Below are 20,118 nucleotides of genomic sequence, written 5' to 3' on the forward strand. Positions count from 1 at the left end.
ATCGAATGAATGCTTTCTGAGTTAAAGAATGTGGGATAATCAACATGTCAGTGTTAAAACAGGCCATAAATTTTCAAAAGAGGCATCAATGGAAATAAACTGTGAAAAACCAATTTTGGACAGTCCTAATCTAAAACAACCTAAGTCCTCAAATGTATCTGTTCATTTGCTTCTTTTTATTTCTAACTATAAATTTGCTGACAGATGTTGTGGCTCATTATTGTCAATTAAATTTCTGTCTATCTTCTTTGTTTATCCAGTAATCACTCACAGTCATACCCTCTGATTTCATTCCTACCACAAATAAACTTCAGTGTGTTACTAGTGACCCCAGTATTTTCCAGTATGTTCTCATTTCCATCAGACATCATAACTAGCAACTGACTCTTAAAAGTTTTTCCCAGACCAGCACTGACAGAAGCCACACCTATCCTATAACTCTATCCAGTAGACTTCAGCCAATGAAAGTGAATCAGAAATGAAGTCACATAAAAGGTTAGGCATTTGAACAGCTAAGTAATGGATATTAAATTTAGGAAATATAAGATAGTTTCCTGCCCAGGATCTTTCAGAATATCTTATGTCTGGAACGCTAATTATAGCAAAGGGACTATTACAACTTTACCAAGATGTGTTGCACAAAATAGTAACATGGAAAGATGCCCCCCAAACTCACTTCCATGATCAGTAAATGTAGAAGCAGCTGTACAATATAGCTTTTCTCTTGGACATTCAGAAAGTTCATTAGCATATTAAAAGATAAAAGAAGTCTGGCCATAAAGAAACTTGTTTAGCTTTGTTTAACTGGTATTTGTCAAATCTTTTTGACCACTGAACACCTATGAAGATCCTAGAGAAGTGGTATCCCAAATAGACTTAAGGAAAAGCTGACCTGCCCCGCCATTCATATGTGCTGCTTTTTCTTGACACCCCCTAGGGCTACCCCATAGGACCCCCCAGGGGACCTGGGCATTAGTCATATGATGCCCTAGAACAGTGCTTCTTAAACTTGTATGTGTACACAGCTCACTAGGGATTTTGTAAAAATGCAGATTCTGATTCAGTAGGTCTGCAGTAGGCCTGGAGAGTCTGCATTTCTTTTTTTTTTTTTTTTTTTTTTTTATGTTTGTATTTTTGAGAGAGAGAGAGAAAGTGAGCAGAGGAGGGGCAGAGAGAGGGAGACACAGAATCTGAAGCAGGCTCCAGGCTCTGAGCTATCAGCAGAGAACACAAGGTGAGGGGTGGGGGGCGGGATGGGGCTCGAATTCATGAACGTGAGATCATGACCTGAGCCGAAGTCAGACACTTAACTGACTGAACCTCCCAGGCTCCCCTGGAGAGTCTGCATTTCTAACAAGGCTTGAGGCAATGCTGATGCTGCTGTCCTCCATCACATTTTGAGTATCAAGTCTCTACAGGGCCACTGCAGTAGGAAAATCATCACATCTCTAATCTCTTCATCTTATCCTTCCTAATAATAAATCCTCCTAAAATATTGATCTCAGGGTCATAAGTTCAAGCCCCATATGGGTATGGACATTTCTTAAAAATAAAATCTTTAAAATCAATCAATCAGTCAGTCAGTCAATCATACATACATACATACATACTTTCAATATATATCACTTTGTTGGTCAAAAACTTTCAGAGGTTCCCTATTCCCTTCTATGTTAGTGATTCAACAATAGACATTTATTAAAACTTTACTGTGTGGCAAATAGATACACAGCCCCTGACTTACAGTTGAGAAGCAATTAGGTGAGTAAGAAACAATGTGCAGACTACTGGTGGGAATGCAAACTGGTGTAGCCACTCTGGAAAACAGTATGGAGGTTCCTCAAAAAATTAAAAATAGAACTACCCTACGACCCAGCAATTGCACTACTAGGCATTTATCCATGGGGTACAGGTGTGCTGTTTCAAAGGGACACATGCACCCCCATCTTTATAGCAGCACTATCAACAATAGCCAAAGTATGGAAAGAGCTCAAATTTCCATCGATGGATGAATGGATAAAGAAGATGTGGTATCTATATACAATGGAGTATTACTTGGCAATCATAAAGAATGAAATCTTGCCAGTTTGCAATTACATGGATGGAATTAGAGGGTATTATGCTAAGTGAAATTAGTCAGTCAGAGAAAGACAAATATCATATGACTTCATTCATATTAGGACTTTAAGATACAGAACAGATGAACATAAGGGAAGAGAAGCAAAAATAATATAAAAACAGGAAGGGGGACAAAACATAAGAGACTCTTAAATTTGAAGAACAAACAGAGGGTTACTGGAGGGGTGTGGGAGGGGGGATGGGCTAAATGGGTAATGGGCATTAAGAAATATACTCCTGAAATCACTGTTGTATTCTATGTTAACTAACTCAGATGTAAATTTAAAAAATAAATTAAATTAAATGGCAAAAAAAAAGAAATTACAACTGAAAATAAGTCTCTCTTATTTTCTGATGGTTACCAGAGGGGAGGTAGGTGGGGGAGGATGGGTGAAATAGGTGATGGGGATTAAGGAAGGCACTTGTGATGAGCACTCGGTGATGGCAGTGTTGAATCACTGTATTGTGTACCTGAAACTAATATTATACTGTATGTTAATTAACTGGAATTTAAATAAAAATTTAAAAAAAAAGAAACAGTGTGCAGAATGCTAAGAGCCAAAACAAGAAGGGAATAACTAATTTAAGACCTCTGTTTCTTCATCTATAAAATGAGGGTTAAACTAGACTAGTGGTATTTCATCCTCCATGTACATTGCAGTCACTCATATCATCCTAATACAGAGTCTCAGCCCAGACCAATGAAATGCTGGCTGTCAGTACCCCACATTCAATAGGGAATAGCAGCTCTTAAAAGTTCCCCAGGTGCAGACAAGTTTGAGAACCAATGGACTAACCAATGATTCCCAAAGTGTTGCCCAACTATCAGTATCACCTGGAAACTTGTTAGAATGACAATTCTCAGGCCTCATTCTAGACCCAGTGAATCAGAAACTCTGGAAGCAGGGTAAAGAAACCTGGGTTTTAACCAGCTTTCTGGGTGATTTTGATACACTGTGAAAACCACTGGATTAGATAATCAGCAAATTTCTCTCTAGGTCTATCATTCTTTGACCTCAAACAGCCTTTTCAAGGACTTTTGTTATCCATTCTTTATAGACTAATAGCATAAGCTCTGAAACTAGACTTCCCAGATTTAAATCCCAACTCCTACACTTAATTTTAGTTGTCTGGGCTTTAGGTTCTCATCTATAAAATGAAGATAATGTAGTACCTTTTCCCACAGAGTTGCTATGAAAATTAATGATTTTGTATATGTAACTCACTTAGTAGAGTGCCTGAGAAGTGTTTCAAGTCATTACTCAATTGTCACTCTCACACTGAGTACTTCACAGCCACTCTGTCCAAAACTGCAACCCACTACTACAATTCCCTTTCCCCTCCTCTGGTTTCTATTTCTTCTTTGCAATTATTACTCTGTAACACGTATCTCACTTGATGCTTTGTTTATTATCTGCCTTGTCCCACTAAGATGTAAACTCTATAAAATCAAGGATTTTCCCATTTTGCTAAGAGTTGTATCCCCAGCGTCTAGTGCAGGGTCTGGCACATTGGAAGTACTCAACTGGTGGGATGAATGGGTGAATAAATGTTAATATTATCAATATTAATATTATCAGCAATCCAAATTTTTCTTATTGAAACACAATAGCTTAAACTTCTTGTTTATTGTTCTAAATTGTGCTTATATCTTATTACATGCTTTATTAAAATTCTGTCTCATACCTAACAATGCCCTTTTATTTAACTTCTGCTCAATACTTCTTCAATATTACCTGACAACTCTGATGGCTTTAGCCCTCTAACTCTCTGAATATCTACACAGTGTTACTGTCTATACAATACAATTTAACACCTATTGATCTTAATTAATTATCAATGGAATGAGTAAGTTCTAAGAAATTTACTGAAAGAGGCTGCATCTGTCATGCAACAAGCATTCATGAAAAATTAGAGAGGAAAGGAATCATGGGAAAAGTTACCATTAATTAGTTATGTAATCCTCAAATAACAAAAATGGTGCTCTACCTTTTACAAAGTACCTTTATATACATCAGCTAGTTTTGGCTAGGTGATCTCAAAGACTATGTCTCCTTGCTTTCAAACTTTCAAAATGTCTTCAAGTATGGGGAGACCATTTTTTGAAGTGAAAAGTCAAGAATAAATCATGAAAGTCAAAATTGAAGCAGATAATCACCCAAGAAGTTGTTAAGTTCAGGGATAGTAAATCAGATCAGTGGTTTTCTTGCCACCTACCCACCCCCCCCTGCAATACTCCTGTCAGTCAGGTCTGGAAGAGGCCCACCATTATCTCCAATGCAGCCCTCTAGGCAGCCATTACCAACTGATCAGAGCTAACAGAGAAGGGGTTTGAGCTAACATTTGCCATCCTAACCTGGTCTAATCATCTTGGTGAAAGCAAACAAAACTGATGCTAAGAAATTTAAAGTGACTCATCCAGTCACATATTGGTAGCAGATCAAGACCAGAACCAGCCTCCTGACTCCCCTCCAGGATTCTCCCCACTGCCTTTCCTCATTTATTTCTGAAATTCAGGATTTAAATTTCTATTCTAAAGCAATCAAAACACAGAAAGCAAACCTTTGGCAGAGAGTTTTCATATTAATGCTCATGAATATAACGTTGAAATCAAAAATGACAGTTTTGAGTCAAGTGATAGACAGAGTTGGTTAGTCTGTTATTTTTCAGTTGGGTTTATTTACCGAAGCCTAGAATGTGTCATGACTGGAAATAGACAAAACAGATTATTTTAATTCCACTGTCCTAGAAAAAGAAAAGGAAAATAGTTTTCATTAATAGGAACTGGGCTCAAATCCAGTCCCAAAATAACTTATACTACTGAATCAACTTTTTAAAGGTGACATTTCTCTCATTAATGGGAATGCACTATTATAATATAGTTTAATCACTAAATTTAAATTACAAGAAAAACATATTTGAAGGACTATGAAAAAATAAGAGATAATGGAGAGAAATAGACATCTATTTTAATATAAATAATGGCCATTTCCTCATCATGGAAATTGTGCTCACATTTTAGAATTATAATTTTCCAGATCCTCTCCCTAAAGCAGTTTCCTAATATTGCAATCACCTTTGCAACTCAGTTGGAATGAAACTGACTTGTCAAATTTTACCCAGCCAATTGATAAGTCTGTCTTGATTAACTCTCATTTCTAGGTATACTGTAATTGAAGCTGCTTTTTTGGGAGAAACCATCATCTAACACAGTTAGAAATTGCCCCTGGCACTGTCTGCATTACCCAAGAAAACCAGGACAGCAAATGGCAGTTCTGTTACCTCACAGAGTTAATCCATTTTAGCAACTATGTTACTTAGTTGCAAGGTAACAGCTGTTGGTCCCATAGCTTATCCTTTCACCCTGAGAAAGTGAGCCCAACTCTTATTTGAGGGTAGGATGAGGAAAGTAGCAAGCACACAGAATTTCTTCTCTTCAACATGGACCCTGCCACCACGCCAGAGGGAAAGGAGTGAATGCTTGAGACAGGTAGATGCAGTTCAGGGCCTATACTGCCCCAGCTCCACAAAAAACGGCAGTCAGCTCCAGGGTTCTCCTGGGGTCTGGATATAAACAGGAACAATCCATGTGGGCCTCAGGAAAACCTAGCCACAAACTGATGCTTGCTAGGAGAGCCCTGGAAAACTGGAGTGATTTTCACCTCAACCCTCTTTGTCAGTTGAGATCACTGGTGGTCCATGATTTTGGTCAGAACAAGAATGAAACCAAGAGCTCTAGTCAGACCCCATCATGTTGGCCCAGGCATGGGTCCTTTAGGCAAACAGGATAGTCAAGACAAATCATGACTTCTAGAAAGCAGAACAATAGTTCCCAAGGAATGTTTGTGAAATACTGGAACACTCTGCTTTCTGGCTTAGGTATTCCAAAAATGCAGAGATCGCTTGCCCTGCAGCACGTTATTATTATTATTATTATTATTATTATTATTATTATTATTATGTTTTAGTTTTTATTTATTTATTTTTAAGAGAGACAGAGACAGTGTGAGTGGGGGAGGGACAGAGAGAGAGAGAGAATCCCAAGCAGCCTCCACGCTGCCAGAGCAGAGACCAACGCGGTGCTGGAACCCATGAAACTGTGAGATCATGACCTGAGCAGAAACCAAGAGTCGGACACTCAACCGACTGAGCCATCGAGGTGCCCCTCCCTGCAGCACATTATTGAATCATTTTTTTAAATCAACCCACTTTCTTATCCGGAAAAGGGGACAAGTACCCTGCCTAACTTAGAAGAAATTACTTTAGCTGGCATCATAGACATCATTCACAATATGGAAGATCCTTTAAACACTACTAGTTACATTTTTAAAACTCAAATTCCTTGAAAACTTGCTGTATGCTGGCTGATCCAACACAGTAAATAGAGAATAAATTTGACTTGGAAAGACTTGCCTTGGAATTAGTTTTGTCATTCCTAACTCTGTGACCATGAACAAGTTACTATCGTTGACTCCTAGGTTTCTCTTTTATAAAATAATCATAATAAAAAGCATTTCACAGTGTAGTTCTGAAGATGACATGAAAAACATAGGAAGTGGCATAAACATGCCTGCCCCATGAGAAAAAATAAGTAAATTTCTTCCCCTATTTCCTTTTTTCTTACAAAAAAAAATTCCATGTTAAAATGCCTTTGGATGTTGTATATGGCTTAAAAATTTAAATAACATGCCAATGTTTGGATAAGTCTATGAACTGTAGCTTATGTAACTAATTTGAAGCAACTAATATTCATATATGTAATTACATACAAAATTTCAATGAATAACTGTGGTCGTCTAGTTGAACAATTCAAATTGGTAGCATAATCTGGATTTCTTTTTCCAGAAATATATTGCAACTTTATTTTTCTTCCTATCAATGCCATTATGTTAGGAGAGAAAGAGGCACAATTTACCCCTCCTCAGTTGAGTAATAGCAATATTTTATGGCCTCTTTCCCATGGAGTCCTCTTTTTTGTGTTAGATTGACATGTGTCTCTCAAAATATGTCTGCTAATCTGTCTTCCAGAGCCTGCTTATGGGCCTCTAATATTACAAATATAGCAGAGCAGTGTTTGGAGCAAATATGTATAGTCTTGCAAAAAAAAAAGAGGGGGGGAGGGAAGAAAGGTATGTTTGATGCATTTATAGTAACGGTATCATGGCCAAGAACAACAGCAGGCTTGTCCATCTGTCCATCATGAAACTGAGTTGTGCCTACTAGTTATCAACAGGAGGTGGCCATGTGGGCATCACACTAAAATAGAAATTCTGTCACTCGGAAGACAAGGTGAGGAGGGAAAAAAGGATTAACTGTTTCAGAATCAATTTCTGGGTTAGAATGGTGAATACAAAGAGTTGCTCCATGTTTCTTATTCACAGACTATAAAATTTTTATTCATTCTTTTACTCATTCATTAAAGATCTTCTGGGTGCTTTTTAAAATTTTTTAATGATTATTTATTTTGGAGAGAGAGGGACAGAGCACAAGCAGGGGACGGGCAGAGAAAGAGGGAGACACAGAATCTGAAGCAGGCTCCAGGCTCTGAGCTGTCAGCACAGAGCCAGATGTGGGGCTCAAACTCACGAGCTGTGAGGTCATGACCTGAGCCAAAGTCAGACAGTCAACCAACTGAGCCACCCAGGCACCTTCTGGGTGCTTTTCAGAAGCCAGACACTGTGCTATCCATTATGGATCCAGAGAATAATTTCCTGAGTTACCTGGCTGGCTCAGTCAGTATAGCATGTGAGTCTTGATCTCAGGGTCATGAGTTTGAGCCCCACGTTGGGTGTAGAGATTATTTTTTTTTAAAAAAGAATAATTTTCTTCTTTAAGGAATTCTGTTTCGTGAAAGAGACAGAGAAGTAAAAAAATTATAATACAGAAAGAAGACAGCCAACGTATATACAATATACAGTGGGAACCCAAAGAAAGAAGTAATTAACTATGCAAAAATATGCCAACTTTACAAATTTGTGATTCATCTTTGCACAGGAACCTTGCGAATCTCTGTAATATTTCAGTGCTGTTATATGTGCTATAGAAGAGAGGTCAACCAAAGAAGTAGAATAAAAAATCTAAGAATTAACAGATAGGTCTTGATCAACTGTTTGCCTTAGGGTGGAAGAAAAAGTGTTATTGCCTTTACTTGCATTTATTGCAGTCCTTTTTTCCTTAAGTATGTATGTATCCTTAGTTTTTATATGATTTTTAATCTTATTAACTCTGTCTAAATATGTCATTTTCTATTTTCTATAAGTAAGTTTGAGAGTGTGACCACTGGACAACAGATAGATACAGATATGGTTACGGATGTAGATCTAGATACATTTTTAGATGTACAGGTATATGCAGAAATAGCATCTTGGCTTCTGGAAATACGAATTATGATATAATTCTTAAATTTTACAGTAAAGCATTTTCTTTAAGGCAGTTTCCTAACAGAAGAGTGAATATAAGGCATCGCATTTATTGGCATTTAGCAAAATTAAAATGTTAAGGCAAATAAATCTTCAGTGTGCTTTAAGACCTACTATAAAGACCTCCTTTCAATTGCAGAAATGAATAAGGAGTGAATTGAGGCACTCACATTTAAGCTAAAGTAGAAAGTCTGAGTAAACTGTCAGCTTGAAAGTCCAATTTGAGGGGCGCCTGGGTAGCTCAGTCAGTTAAGTGTCCGACTTCGGCTCAGGTCATGATCTTGTGGTTCACAAGTTCAAGCCCTGTGTCGGGCTCTGTGCTGACAGCTCGGAGCCTGGAGCCTGCTTCCGATTCTGTGTCTCCCTCTCTCTCTGACCCTCCCCCCATTCATGCTCTGTCTCTCTCTGTCTCAAAAATAAATAAACGTTAAAAAAATTTTTTTTAGGAAAATCCGATTTGAATGTTTGCTGGCTTTGTTGCTAACATGTGCACTTGGAAACATAAAATTCACATCAGTTTCACATCAGGTGAAATTTGTTACTCCTCTCTGAGGCAATTTTTGGTGCTAGCCCATTTACCAATTGGTTATCTCTGGCATTGGCATTTCTCTTTGTTGTCCCTGAAGCCATGTACCTCCTAGAGCTACATGCATAAAAATACTGTCGTTCCTTTCCATGACCCCGCCCCCCAGTTACAGGAGCTAAAGGCACATTCTGGAAATACAGCATGAGGCATTAGCACCAGGTACTAGCACCAGGCTTACCCAGAGTCTGGGTCTGCTTTAAAGAACCCACTCCAAAGAGTAACAACCATCACTCTCCGTGCCTCTGTCCTGATGTCCTGTCCTGGTGGCCACCAAACTGAAATGCCCTATACCCTGACAAACTCAAAAGAACATAGTCACATTGTTACTAATACACATCAATCAATCTGACAAACACAAAAGTTTTAAATTTTATCTCTCGACTTTTATCTCAATTTTAGACACATAATCAGCCTTTTTTACATGCCAAAATTTCATTTGTACATTACATGTGTATAATGAAAACCCCAATGCCCATATAGAGATATTTGTTTAATGGTTTTATTATGTCTGTCTGTCAATTCTGTATAAGTAATTCTTGGTCACTGCTCTCGATGTGTTTCTCTTACTATGAAACCAAGCACAGCTTCACAGGTAATTTTGTTTACTGAATATTCTGTACTGATGGTGGTGGTGTGGGTGATGTTGCAGCTTCTCAGCTCTACTTTAAAAAGTGTAGAAGTGTTTGGGGTGCCCGGGTGGCTCAGTCAGTTAAATATCTGACTCTTGATCTCAGCTCAGGTCATGACCTCAAGGCTTGTGAGTTCAAGCCCTGCACTGGGCTCTGTGCTAATGGTATGGAATCTGCATGGGATTCTGTCTCTCCTTCTCTCTGCCCCTCCCCTGCTTATGCTCTCTCTCACTCTCTGTCAAAACAAATAAACTCAAGAAATATTTTTAAACAAAATAAATAAAATAAAACACAAAGTGTACAAGTGCTGCCCTATGAATGGACACGTTTTTGCCAAGATCTGTGCTATTTCCTATGACTTTTGTCATAGATTTCTAATCATCATAGTTTTTTCATTCTTTACATCTGTTAAAACGTTCCCAAAAGTGGGATTAAGAAATAAAGAGAAAGATGTTCTTACAAAATGAGTTGAGTGATGACTCAAGCCTAGGGAGTTTGACTTATAAATGCCATAGAGAAAGGCAATTATTCATTTACAGTCTAAGGCCTGCAAGCTACTTGACATCAAATGGAAGTCAATAGAAGCATCAAGTAGTAGAAGTGAAAAAAAAGGTGGATGTTACTGTGAATGAAATGGTTTCTTCCTGATGGTGGAAGTTGTGATGTCTTTTCTAGATTATCAGATAGCCAATATTCATAAAAGAGAGATAAATATTAAATGAGCAACAGGGAAAGGGCTAGGTAATACTCAACTTACAAGTGCATCATGGGTCCACAACTCCAGGAACATGCCAATTGTTTACCTTTGAGAAATTATTTTCCCTTAAACCATTGTTGTACATGGCAGCAATGTTTTGCTCTTAGCTCACACGAGCCAAAATAAACTACAATGTAGTTGAAGTACAACGTGGCCGTAGTAATTCTACCTCAAATACACTCAAGCATTTGTAACACAATTCTGAATCACAATTTGTGAACAACCATAAAACCACCATTTCATCAGCATATACATACTACTTCTCAGGTACTGTGCCAATACACTCCTTACCTTGGTCTGTGAAATAATTACTGTTATTCTCTTTTACAGACAGATGAGCAAACAGGCCTAAAAGACTAATTTTCCCCAGATATGAGTATGTTAATAACATTGTATAACTGCATGAAAGAAAATGTCCTTTAAACTGGCTATTCCCCAGTGTTCATAGTTTAGGCACAACTGTAATCCCCACTCAGCGGATAACTTCTGGATGCACAATCCCCTGTAACACACCCATAGAAGCAGGGGTTCCTATTAGTGACCAGCCACACAATGCAATGCATTTACAGCCTTCAGGAACCTTATGTAGATTTAGATACATTATTGGACCATTTTTAAGCATCTTGTTAAATCTTTAGATCCTATGTTTAATAACCCTTTTAATCTTCTTAAAATACGCAGCCAAAGATCAAAGCTGCTGTTTCAAGTTCCACATTGTATATCTTCCATTTTAGTTTGTACTTATGCAGCATTTTACTTTTTGTTCATAGCTAGGAATAAATTTTCCTTCATGAAGGAATAAAATTTGCATTTAAGGAAAACAGCATTCATTTTCAATAAACATTCACTAAGTAACCACCTTTCCCAAAGTTAAAGGCTAGGCCTGAAGAGGGCAAAAAAAGTGGAAGAGACCTGGTCTGTGCCTACCAGGGGCTTAAAACCTAATTCTGGAGATAGAGATAGTAGGAATAAGGGTTAAAATTTGAAGGGAAGCCCCATGGTCCCTCTCCAAGGAACACCTGACAGCATTTTGCTTACTTGTCTAAGGAGCAAGCTCTGGGCATGTCACAACATGAGAAAGGGGCTGAAAACAATAATCCTCTAAAATAAATGTTAAAGATTCTGCTTATAGCAATAACTCTTCAGGTAGAACGACACAGGGGAAAGGGAGCAGCTTCAGAAGTGACTTGAATATGCGTGAGGATGTGCTTTTACTAACTGCATAGCCCCCACTCACCAAATCTACCCCAGAATCACTGCTATAGGGAGGATCCAGACGCAGAAGAGAGGATGAGATGGGAGGTCTTGAGATGGGAAAAGATTGAGAACCATAATGTCTAACATGCTGCAGTTTTTCAGGTACAGCTCCCAATGTGTATATTCATTCTTCTATCATCCTTATTTAATACTGAACAAGTAATATTTTACACAAAAGTCCAGATCAAGAGGGACTTAATTCGAGTAGGTGATTACCTTCGTCACTCATAAAGAGGCTGTATCTTCAGAAGGCAGCCTGAATCACTGCACAGTTGAGCTGCTTAGAAAGAAGTCTGTGATAAAAACAAGTATGGAGATGCTTATCTAAAGCAAATGATTTTAACTTATTAAAAACCAACATTTTGGGAATATTCTCACAACTACACTTTACACTCCCTAAAAACCTAGAGAATTAGCCTAATTCTCTTCTAGCACATGAAATACTACAGGTATCTACTCTTTGCAGGAAACTGTTTTCTTTTTTACTATACTGAAATAAAATTCTCACTGCCTCCTAAATCCTGGTCCTTATTTTTATTATCTACTCTCACACTTCACATCTACCTGTAAGATGCATGCCTAACCAGTTGATATCTCTATCCTGTCTTCTGCTTATATGCAACCTTCTTTCAACACTCCCATTTATGTTTTTATGCTTACCTGCCAAATTGGTGGTAGATGGCATTTTTCTTTTCAGTTTAGCTCTGTGTTTCCTAATTTTAGGTCAAGTATTTTAATGATTTTACAACACATAACTTATTGTAAAAATTTGTTATAAAAAAAGCATTTTAAAAAAAAAATTTTTAACATTTATTCATTTTTGAGGGTGAGAAAGACAGAGCATGAGCAAGGGAGGGGCAGAGAGAGAGGGAGACACAGAATCTGAAGCAGGCTACAGGCTCTGAGCTGTCAGCACAGGGCCCGACGCGGGGCTTGAACTCACAGACTGCAAGATCATGACCTGAGCTGAAGTCAGATGCTTAACCGACTGAGCCACCCAGGCACCCCAAAAAAGCATTTTTTAATGAAAAGGAAAAGCTAATTTTACCATGTAGACATCACTACTAAAATGTGGTCATTTTTTCTGTCACTCCTTTTTTTTTTTTTTTAAGTTTTTTAATTTACTTTGAGAGAGATTCAAACAGCGCAAAGTGGGGGGGGGGAGGGCGGTGCAGAGAGAAAGGGAGAGAGAGAATCCCAAGCAGGCTCCACACTGCCACCACAGAGCTCAGTGCCAGGCTCAAACCCACAAAGCCATGAAATCATGAGATCATGACCTGAGTCAAAACCAAGAGTTGGATGCTTAACCTACTGAGTTACCCAGGCCCCCCGTCAGTCATTTTTCTATATATGTTTTGTAACTTTTTATTTTGAAATAATTTTAGACTTACAGAAAAGTTGCAAAAACAGTATAGACAGTTCTTGTATACCCTTCACCCAGCTTCTCCTACTGTTAACATCTTCCATTACAACCGAATAATTATCAAAATCTTCTACACATATTTTGACAAGATTGAGATCATACTTTTTGTTCAATCCTTCTTATATTTCATGATAGCATAAGCATTTCTAACATTTAAAAATTAAAAAAAAAACTATTATTTTATTGTCCAAGTAATGTCCTATTTCATCAATGCATATTTTACTTAAGTATTTCCATGTTGTTGGACAATTAGATTACTTGGTAATTTCTTCTTTCATTAAAAAAAATCCTTATCAACACAGGTTATAATTTTTTAAAATATCTACCAATTTTATAGGTCAAAAAATGGTCTTGGGGCACCTGGGTGGCTCAGTCGGTTAAGCATCCAAAGTCGGTTAAGCATCCAATTCTTGATTTCAGCTCAGGTCATGATCTCATGGTTGGTGAGATGGAGCTTCATGTCAGGTTCTGCACTGACAGCACGGAGCCTCCTTGGGTTTTCCCTCTCCCTCTCTCTCTGCCCCTCCTGTGCTCATGGTCTCTCTCTCTCTCTCTCTCTCAAAATAAAAAACTTAAAAAAGAAATCGTCTCTCATTTGAAGTGCTTTTTTTTGTTACTATTGAAAGTGAACATTTTAAATGTTTGCTAGTTATTTTTATTTCATCTTTTGGAAATTATTTAGGTTCTTTTTGTCTATGTACTTACAGATGTCTGAATATATTACTTACAAATTTGTGTAAAGCTTGCATATTAAGAATATTAAGCTTTGACTCAAAGATTACAAATATTTTTACTGTTTAATAATTGCATTTTAATTATTTGTTTTGTATTCATTTTGGTAATCCCAAACAATTTTGCTAATTGAAAACAAAATGTCCCTTTTACAGCAATACTTTTTAAACTGAGATCCACCAACTATTAAGCATCTTGAAGATATGACTCTTGGGAATTATGGGAATTTATTTCCTTAAAAAAAGATTCATATATTATTCAAATTTGACAAACACTGAAATAGGTACAATGGTCAAAAGAGAAATCCCAGGTTATAATAAGATGTCATGTCATACAAAATAAAAAGTTCATGAAAAGATCAACTTGCATTTCACATTCTTTAGTGTTGATTATATTATACTATTTTAATGTCTTAAAAATATCCAGAACTGGGGTGCCTGGGTGGCTCAGTCGGTTGAGTGACCAACTTCGGCTCAGGTCATGATCTCATGGTTCACGGGTTCAAGCCCCGCGTCGGGCTCTGTGCTGACAGCTCGGGGTCTGGAGCCTGCTTCGGATTCTGTGTCTCCCTCTCTGCTCCTCCCCTGGTCACACTCTGTCTCTCTCTCTCAAAAATAAAGATTTTTTAAAAAATTCAAAAAAACTATTCAGAACTAAACTGTAAACTAAAAACTAATTTCTTTTTTATTACCACAAACTAAAAATCAGAAAGCTATATTACACTTCAGCAACACCAATTTGCTTAAGAGCCCCCAAATAGCCTGTGCTTTTGTACATCTCCTGCCTCTACCCTTGCTGTTCCCTTTGCTCGTACTCTCTACCATCCCTCCCCTTCCACCCAGTGGGAAACCCCTGGGCCTCACTGCCATTCCCTCTACCATGCCACTCCCTCCTCCCCATTGTCTTAACTATTGCATCTCCTAACTTCTGTAACTTCTCTCTGTTTGCTTTTGCTGTCACATATTAAATTTGCCTTTATAGCTGTCCTTCTTCCCCAATTGTCAGTAATCTAAGAATAGGAGAGTGAGGTCAGCCATCATTGTAGCCCCAGTGCCTAACAAAGTTCCTGATGTATAATGGGAGCCCCATTAGTGTTTATAAAATGAATCAAATTATCCACATAAGGTAACAGTCTTCTGGGAGAGTTGTAAGAAACTCAACCCTCTGTCTCGATTATACTGATAAATACTACTGCAAGTTCATCTACCAACTGTGCTATCAGTTCTGTCTCATATGGTCCACAGTTTCTCTTTGGCACTGTCAACTGATTTCTATTCAGTGACAGTGACTCGAGCAGAAAAGAACACCTTTCCTCAGGCAGATGAGAATCACTCGTTTTCCCCCTCTAATGGTTTATGTTGAATAATTTCAAACTTACAGAAGAGTTGCAAGCATAAAACAAAGAACTGTTGCATACTCCTCAACCAGATTCACCAATTGTTATCATTTTGACATATTTGATTTCTTTCTCATTACACACACACACACATAATGTATAACATAATGTATAACATTATAACATCGTAATGCATAACATCAGGAATCAAATCTCAGTTTATCTGTCACTGGTCATATTAACTTTGATGACCCAATAAGGTAGTGTCAGCCAGATTTCTCCTTTATAGACTACCATTTCTCACTTTGCAATTAATAACTAATCTCTGGAGAGGTATTTTGATAATATATGTCATTTGTCTTCAGACTTTTATCACCCATTGATTATTCTCCTGAATCAATTCTTTCCACAACAGTTCCAAAATGGTGATGAAAATGAACTAGCCAGGAAAAGCAACGGAAAGAGTATTTCAGGCCAAAAAATAACAAGTGTGAATACTCTAAAAAGGGTTAGGGAGTTGGCAGAACTAAATGGAAATCAGTGGGACTGGAATATATTGAGGGAAGGAAAAAAATGCTTAAATGAGAAAGGACAGGCAGATTATGTAAATCTTTGTGCCCCAAGGGAAGGAATTTGGATTATAATATAATTATGATGCTTTTAAGTGGGAAACCACATGATTTTCATTTTTAAAAGATTACTCTGGCAAGGTGAAAACAGGTATTCAAACAAAAATAGGTACACAAACATTCATAACACAATTATTCATCATAGTCAAAAGTGGAAACAACCTAAATGTCCATCAACAGATGAATGGATAAACAACATGTGGTATATCCATGCAAGGGAATACTACTCAGCCATAAAAAATGAAGCACCAATACATGGATGAACCTTGAAAAGATTATGCCAAGAGAAAGAAGCCAGGCATAAAAGGTCATAAATGTACAACTCCATTTATATGAAATGTCTGGAATGGGCAAATTCATAGAGACAGAAAGTAGACCAGTGGTTTTCAGAGGCTGAAGGAAGGAGAATGGGAAGTGACTGATCAATGGATGAGGATCCTTTTTGAAAATGAACTGGAATTACTGATGGTTGCGATACATTGCGAATGTACAAAAAGCCACTTAATTACACACTTTTAAAATTGTTAAGATGATGAATTTTATGTTACGTGAATTTGACCTCCAAAAGGAAAAAGCCCACACTTTGGACAATAAATTGGTTTGTAGGGGAGGAAGCTAGTTACTGCAGAGGAAGTCCATAACTGCTCTAGAGCAATGACAGCAGAGGCAGAGAAAATGGGAAAGATCAACTGCATATTTGGGAAGTAAAATTTACAGGATTTGCTGACGTCTGTAACTGAGGGAGACAGAGAGGTCTAGAAGTATTCAGAAGCTTCAGATTTGGAGGATGAACATGTTTTAAGAAATGAGAAGTTCAACTTCAGACATGTTAGCCATGAGATGCCTCAACCCAATCTGGACTATCCTATGTTACAAAAATTTCACTTTCTGGGGTGCCTGGGTGGCTCAGTCAGTTAAGTGTCTGGCAACAGCCCAGGTCATGATGTCACAGTTGATGAATCTGAGCCCCTCATCAGGTTCTGCACTGGTAGTGTGGAGCCTGTTTGGGATTTTCTCTCTCTCCCTCTCTCTCTCTCTCTCTGTCCCTTCCTACTTGTACTCTCTCTCTCTCTAAAAATAAATTTTAAAAATTTCACTTTGTAGTATATTACTTTAACTTTTCTAGACTTGTTTCCTCATCTATAAAACAGGAATACTAATGGTATTTACCTCAGATGGTTTTTCTTAGAATTAAGTTAGGTAATTGATAGAAAGCTCTTATCACAATTTCTAACACATAATAAATCTTCAATCACTGTTAGAGATTACTCTTGTTATAATCTTTGTCCTGATTACTATACTTATTCTATATGCTGCCTATCTGTTCCTCCTTCCAGCACCTACAGATGCTTGGCTGGTTGTGAGCAGTCTCAGACTCTCCCAATCTGCTCTGTCTTGTTCCATCTGAGTCCACAACTGGCCATTATTGGAGACATATTGACAGAGGGACCTGACTGACTGAAAGTAATATTCAGATCCCTTAGATATGCAAGTACCTTTCTATGGTGGAGAAGGCACACTGGGCTCAAATAATGGCATAACAATTTCCTTATTAAAAGCATCCAACTCATTTTCTTCTACTTTTATACTTCCTTAGCATCTTCCTGTCCTTAATATTTTTTTTCCAAGCTTTCTTCCCATGGGGAAAATATGTGCTAACAAACTGACATGAATATTCTAGTCTACTTGGCAGTTAATTTCTTCATAGAGACCTGTAAATTGATGTTCTTCTGGCTTATAATCAGACTCTTATAGGTTTAGTTACAAGGAATCAATATGCCTGAGCCTCTTAACCTCTGAGTGACCATATAATAACCCAGAGGTTATTAACCTGAAAGCTGTGTCAGACTCTAGGTGGTGATAGTCACTATGATGCACATACTGTAACACTAGGCTGAAATAGTCATCCAGATAGAAGAATACAATATTTCACAGAGTAGTGGTAAGCATTAAATGAGTTAATACATATATTAAAGTGCCCTGACACGTTAGGCTCTCAATAAACATTAGTTTATGTTTTTAATTTTAAATGCAATATATTACATATATTTTTATATACAAACCATATGGAATCCAGTAGGAGGAAAAATCCAAGTTTGAAAAATTTACAGATGAACTGAAATGAAACCGATTTTTTTTCCCTACTTCATCCCAATCTATCCTTAACCCTCCCTTTTCTAGTTTCCTTTTTAGTGTTTTCTCATTTCTGTAACTACTTTTGCAGTTGGCTGTCTTCATAGTTTATCACTCAGCAATGCTTGGAGGATTAATGCCAATAAAAGTGGTATCTGAAAATAACCTTATGTATTCTGAGGAATAATTTACTCACAAGCTCTGTTATCTTGGGCAAGTCACTAAGCCTAAATACGTGACCGTGTCTCATCAGTCAGTAACTGTGCCTCATCAGCCCATCCTATAAAGTCTCTTAGTGTTCCTTCCATGTCTAATATTCATAAACTATATTCACTACTGAATCCTTAGCACTTAAGCACAAAGTAGGTGTTATTGACATTTATGTTGATGATTGTATGGATAGATGTTAGGGCTATATTTTGTTCAAAAATCTGATAAATAAGCCCATTTTTTACAATAAAGAAGATGGAAACCAGTCACTAGTTATCCATAAAAGTTTAAAGTTCTTGTATAAAGAAAAATGATTGACAAAAAGTCCATTGACTGATGGTAAAGAACAAACTCTCATGCAGGTTTTCAATATGCCAATCTCAACGCCATTATGATGGGTGAGTGAACAAGTGGGTGGATTGATGGATCAATAAACAAAATCCTTTATACAAAAAATATGCTTTAAAAATATACTTTTTTTTAAAGCATGAATTTCCCAGCCAGCAATTTTTTCATTGGGGCTTTTTTCCCCATGTCAGAATACCAGAAAGCCTTGCTCGCAATAACTATCCCTCTGGAGTTTCTGTCACGTTTAAGAAATGATGACACCATTCAATACTGATTATAATAACAGGATGTAAGTGGAGCTTCCGTTTATGGCTCTTTGATTTTGTAGTGGCATATTTACTTTCTAGAAAATGATCTTTAGCTCTCTATCTCACCTGTTCCATATTTGTGACTGTGAAATAATTATAAATGATAACCTTCCCACCTCTTTTGCCTTTGTTAACAAACAATTTAAAGAATATGGGGGATCGGGGCCCCTGGTTGGCTCAGTCGGTTAAGCGGCTGACTTTGGCTCAGGTCATGATCTTGTGGTTCAGTCTGTGAGTTCGAACCCTGCATCGGGCTGACAGCTTAGAGCCTGGAGCCTGTTTCAGATTCTTTGTTTCCCTCTATCTCTGCCCCTCCCCCGCTCATGCTCTATCTCTCTCTGTCTCTCAAAAATAAATAAACGTTAAAAAAATTTTTTTAAGAATTTGGGGGATTTTTAAAAATTCAATTTAAATCTATTACTGCTGGTATATAACAAAAAAAACAGGACAACAGTTTGAAAATTAACAAATCAGTTCAAGAATGAGAAAACAATCTTACAGAAGTTTCGTTGTCTTTTCTAATAAAACCCACATGTTTCCAGAAAAAGTATTAGAACTATATTTCTGTTTTGTTTTTTCTTTTATCCATAATCGCTGTAGCCTAAATGAAATTATATTTTCTAGACTTCAGTTCCCCTCAGTTCAATTTAGTTCAATTTAACAAACATTATAGACTCCCTGCTGGGGCCAGCCACTATGCCAGGTTATTAGGAGTCAAAGATTAATAGGACATATTTTCTAACTCGTGAAGTTCATAGCTTAATTAGTACATTATTTTTTGTTTGTTTTTCAAAGCCTCTGTTCCATTCCAATTTCAATCAGAATTGCTCTACTTTTACCAGTTGTATGTTTTGGAGGTTGACTTAAGATATTACTGTTTTGAGACATTTAAAAAGTCACTGACCTAGAGGCAGCAAGAGACATTTAAATAAATATAATGCAGTGTTCTACAAGTAACAATGGTGTTTTCTCAGCCTGGGTTCCCCAGAATACAGGACCTAAGACAAAGGAGTATGATTCAGAGGATAAGAGTTAAGAAAGAGGGAACAAAGCAAAAAAAGAAGGAGTCAAAAAAAGATTCATTATTGAGTTGACTAGCTGTATAGATGGCTGGATACTCATTCTTAAAGAACACCTCCTGGGGGAAAAAAGCTGAAATCGTCTGTCCATTACTCTGCTCCTCACTAATCAAGAGTGTTCCCTCAGGGCATTACGCCCCATCACTCCTGGGTTGCA

General features: G+C 37.4%; 1 protein-coding gene across 11 annotated transcripts in view; it reads right to left on the reverse strand.

Annotated features, from left to right (window-relative positions):
- The window catches only part of SLC44A5 (solute carrier family 44 member 5), a 369,855-nt gene that overhangs the window by 299,366 nt on the left and 50,371 nt on the right, over positions 1 to 20,118 (reverse strand). For 10 of the 11 annotated variants that reach the window (XM_053214248.1, XM_053214253.1, XM_027058847.2 and 7 more), the window contains one exon: positions 11,980 to 12,056. The exons of the other annotated variant lie outside the window; for it this stretch is intronic. In XM_053214248.1, the coding sequence (XP_053070223.1) occupies positions 11,980 to 11,992 (13 nt within the window). In that variant the 5' untranslated portion in view covers positions 11,993 to 12,056. The remainder of the gene's footprint in view (positions 1 to 11,979; positions 12,057 to 20,118) is intronic. 11 annotated transcript variants of the gene reach the window in all.

This window comes from Acinonyx jubatus, chromosome C1 (assembly GCF_027475565.1).
Source record: "Acinonyx jubatus isolate Ajub_Pintada_27869175 chromosome C1, VMU_Ajub_asm_v1.0, whole genome shotgun sequence".
In the NCBI taxonomy this organism is placed as follows: Eukaryota; Metazoa; Chordata; class Mammalia; order Carnivora; family Felidae; genus Acinonyx; species Acinonyx jubatus.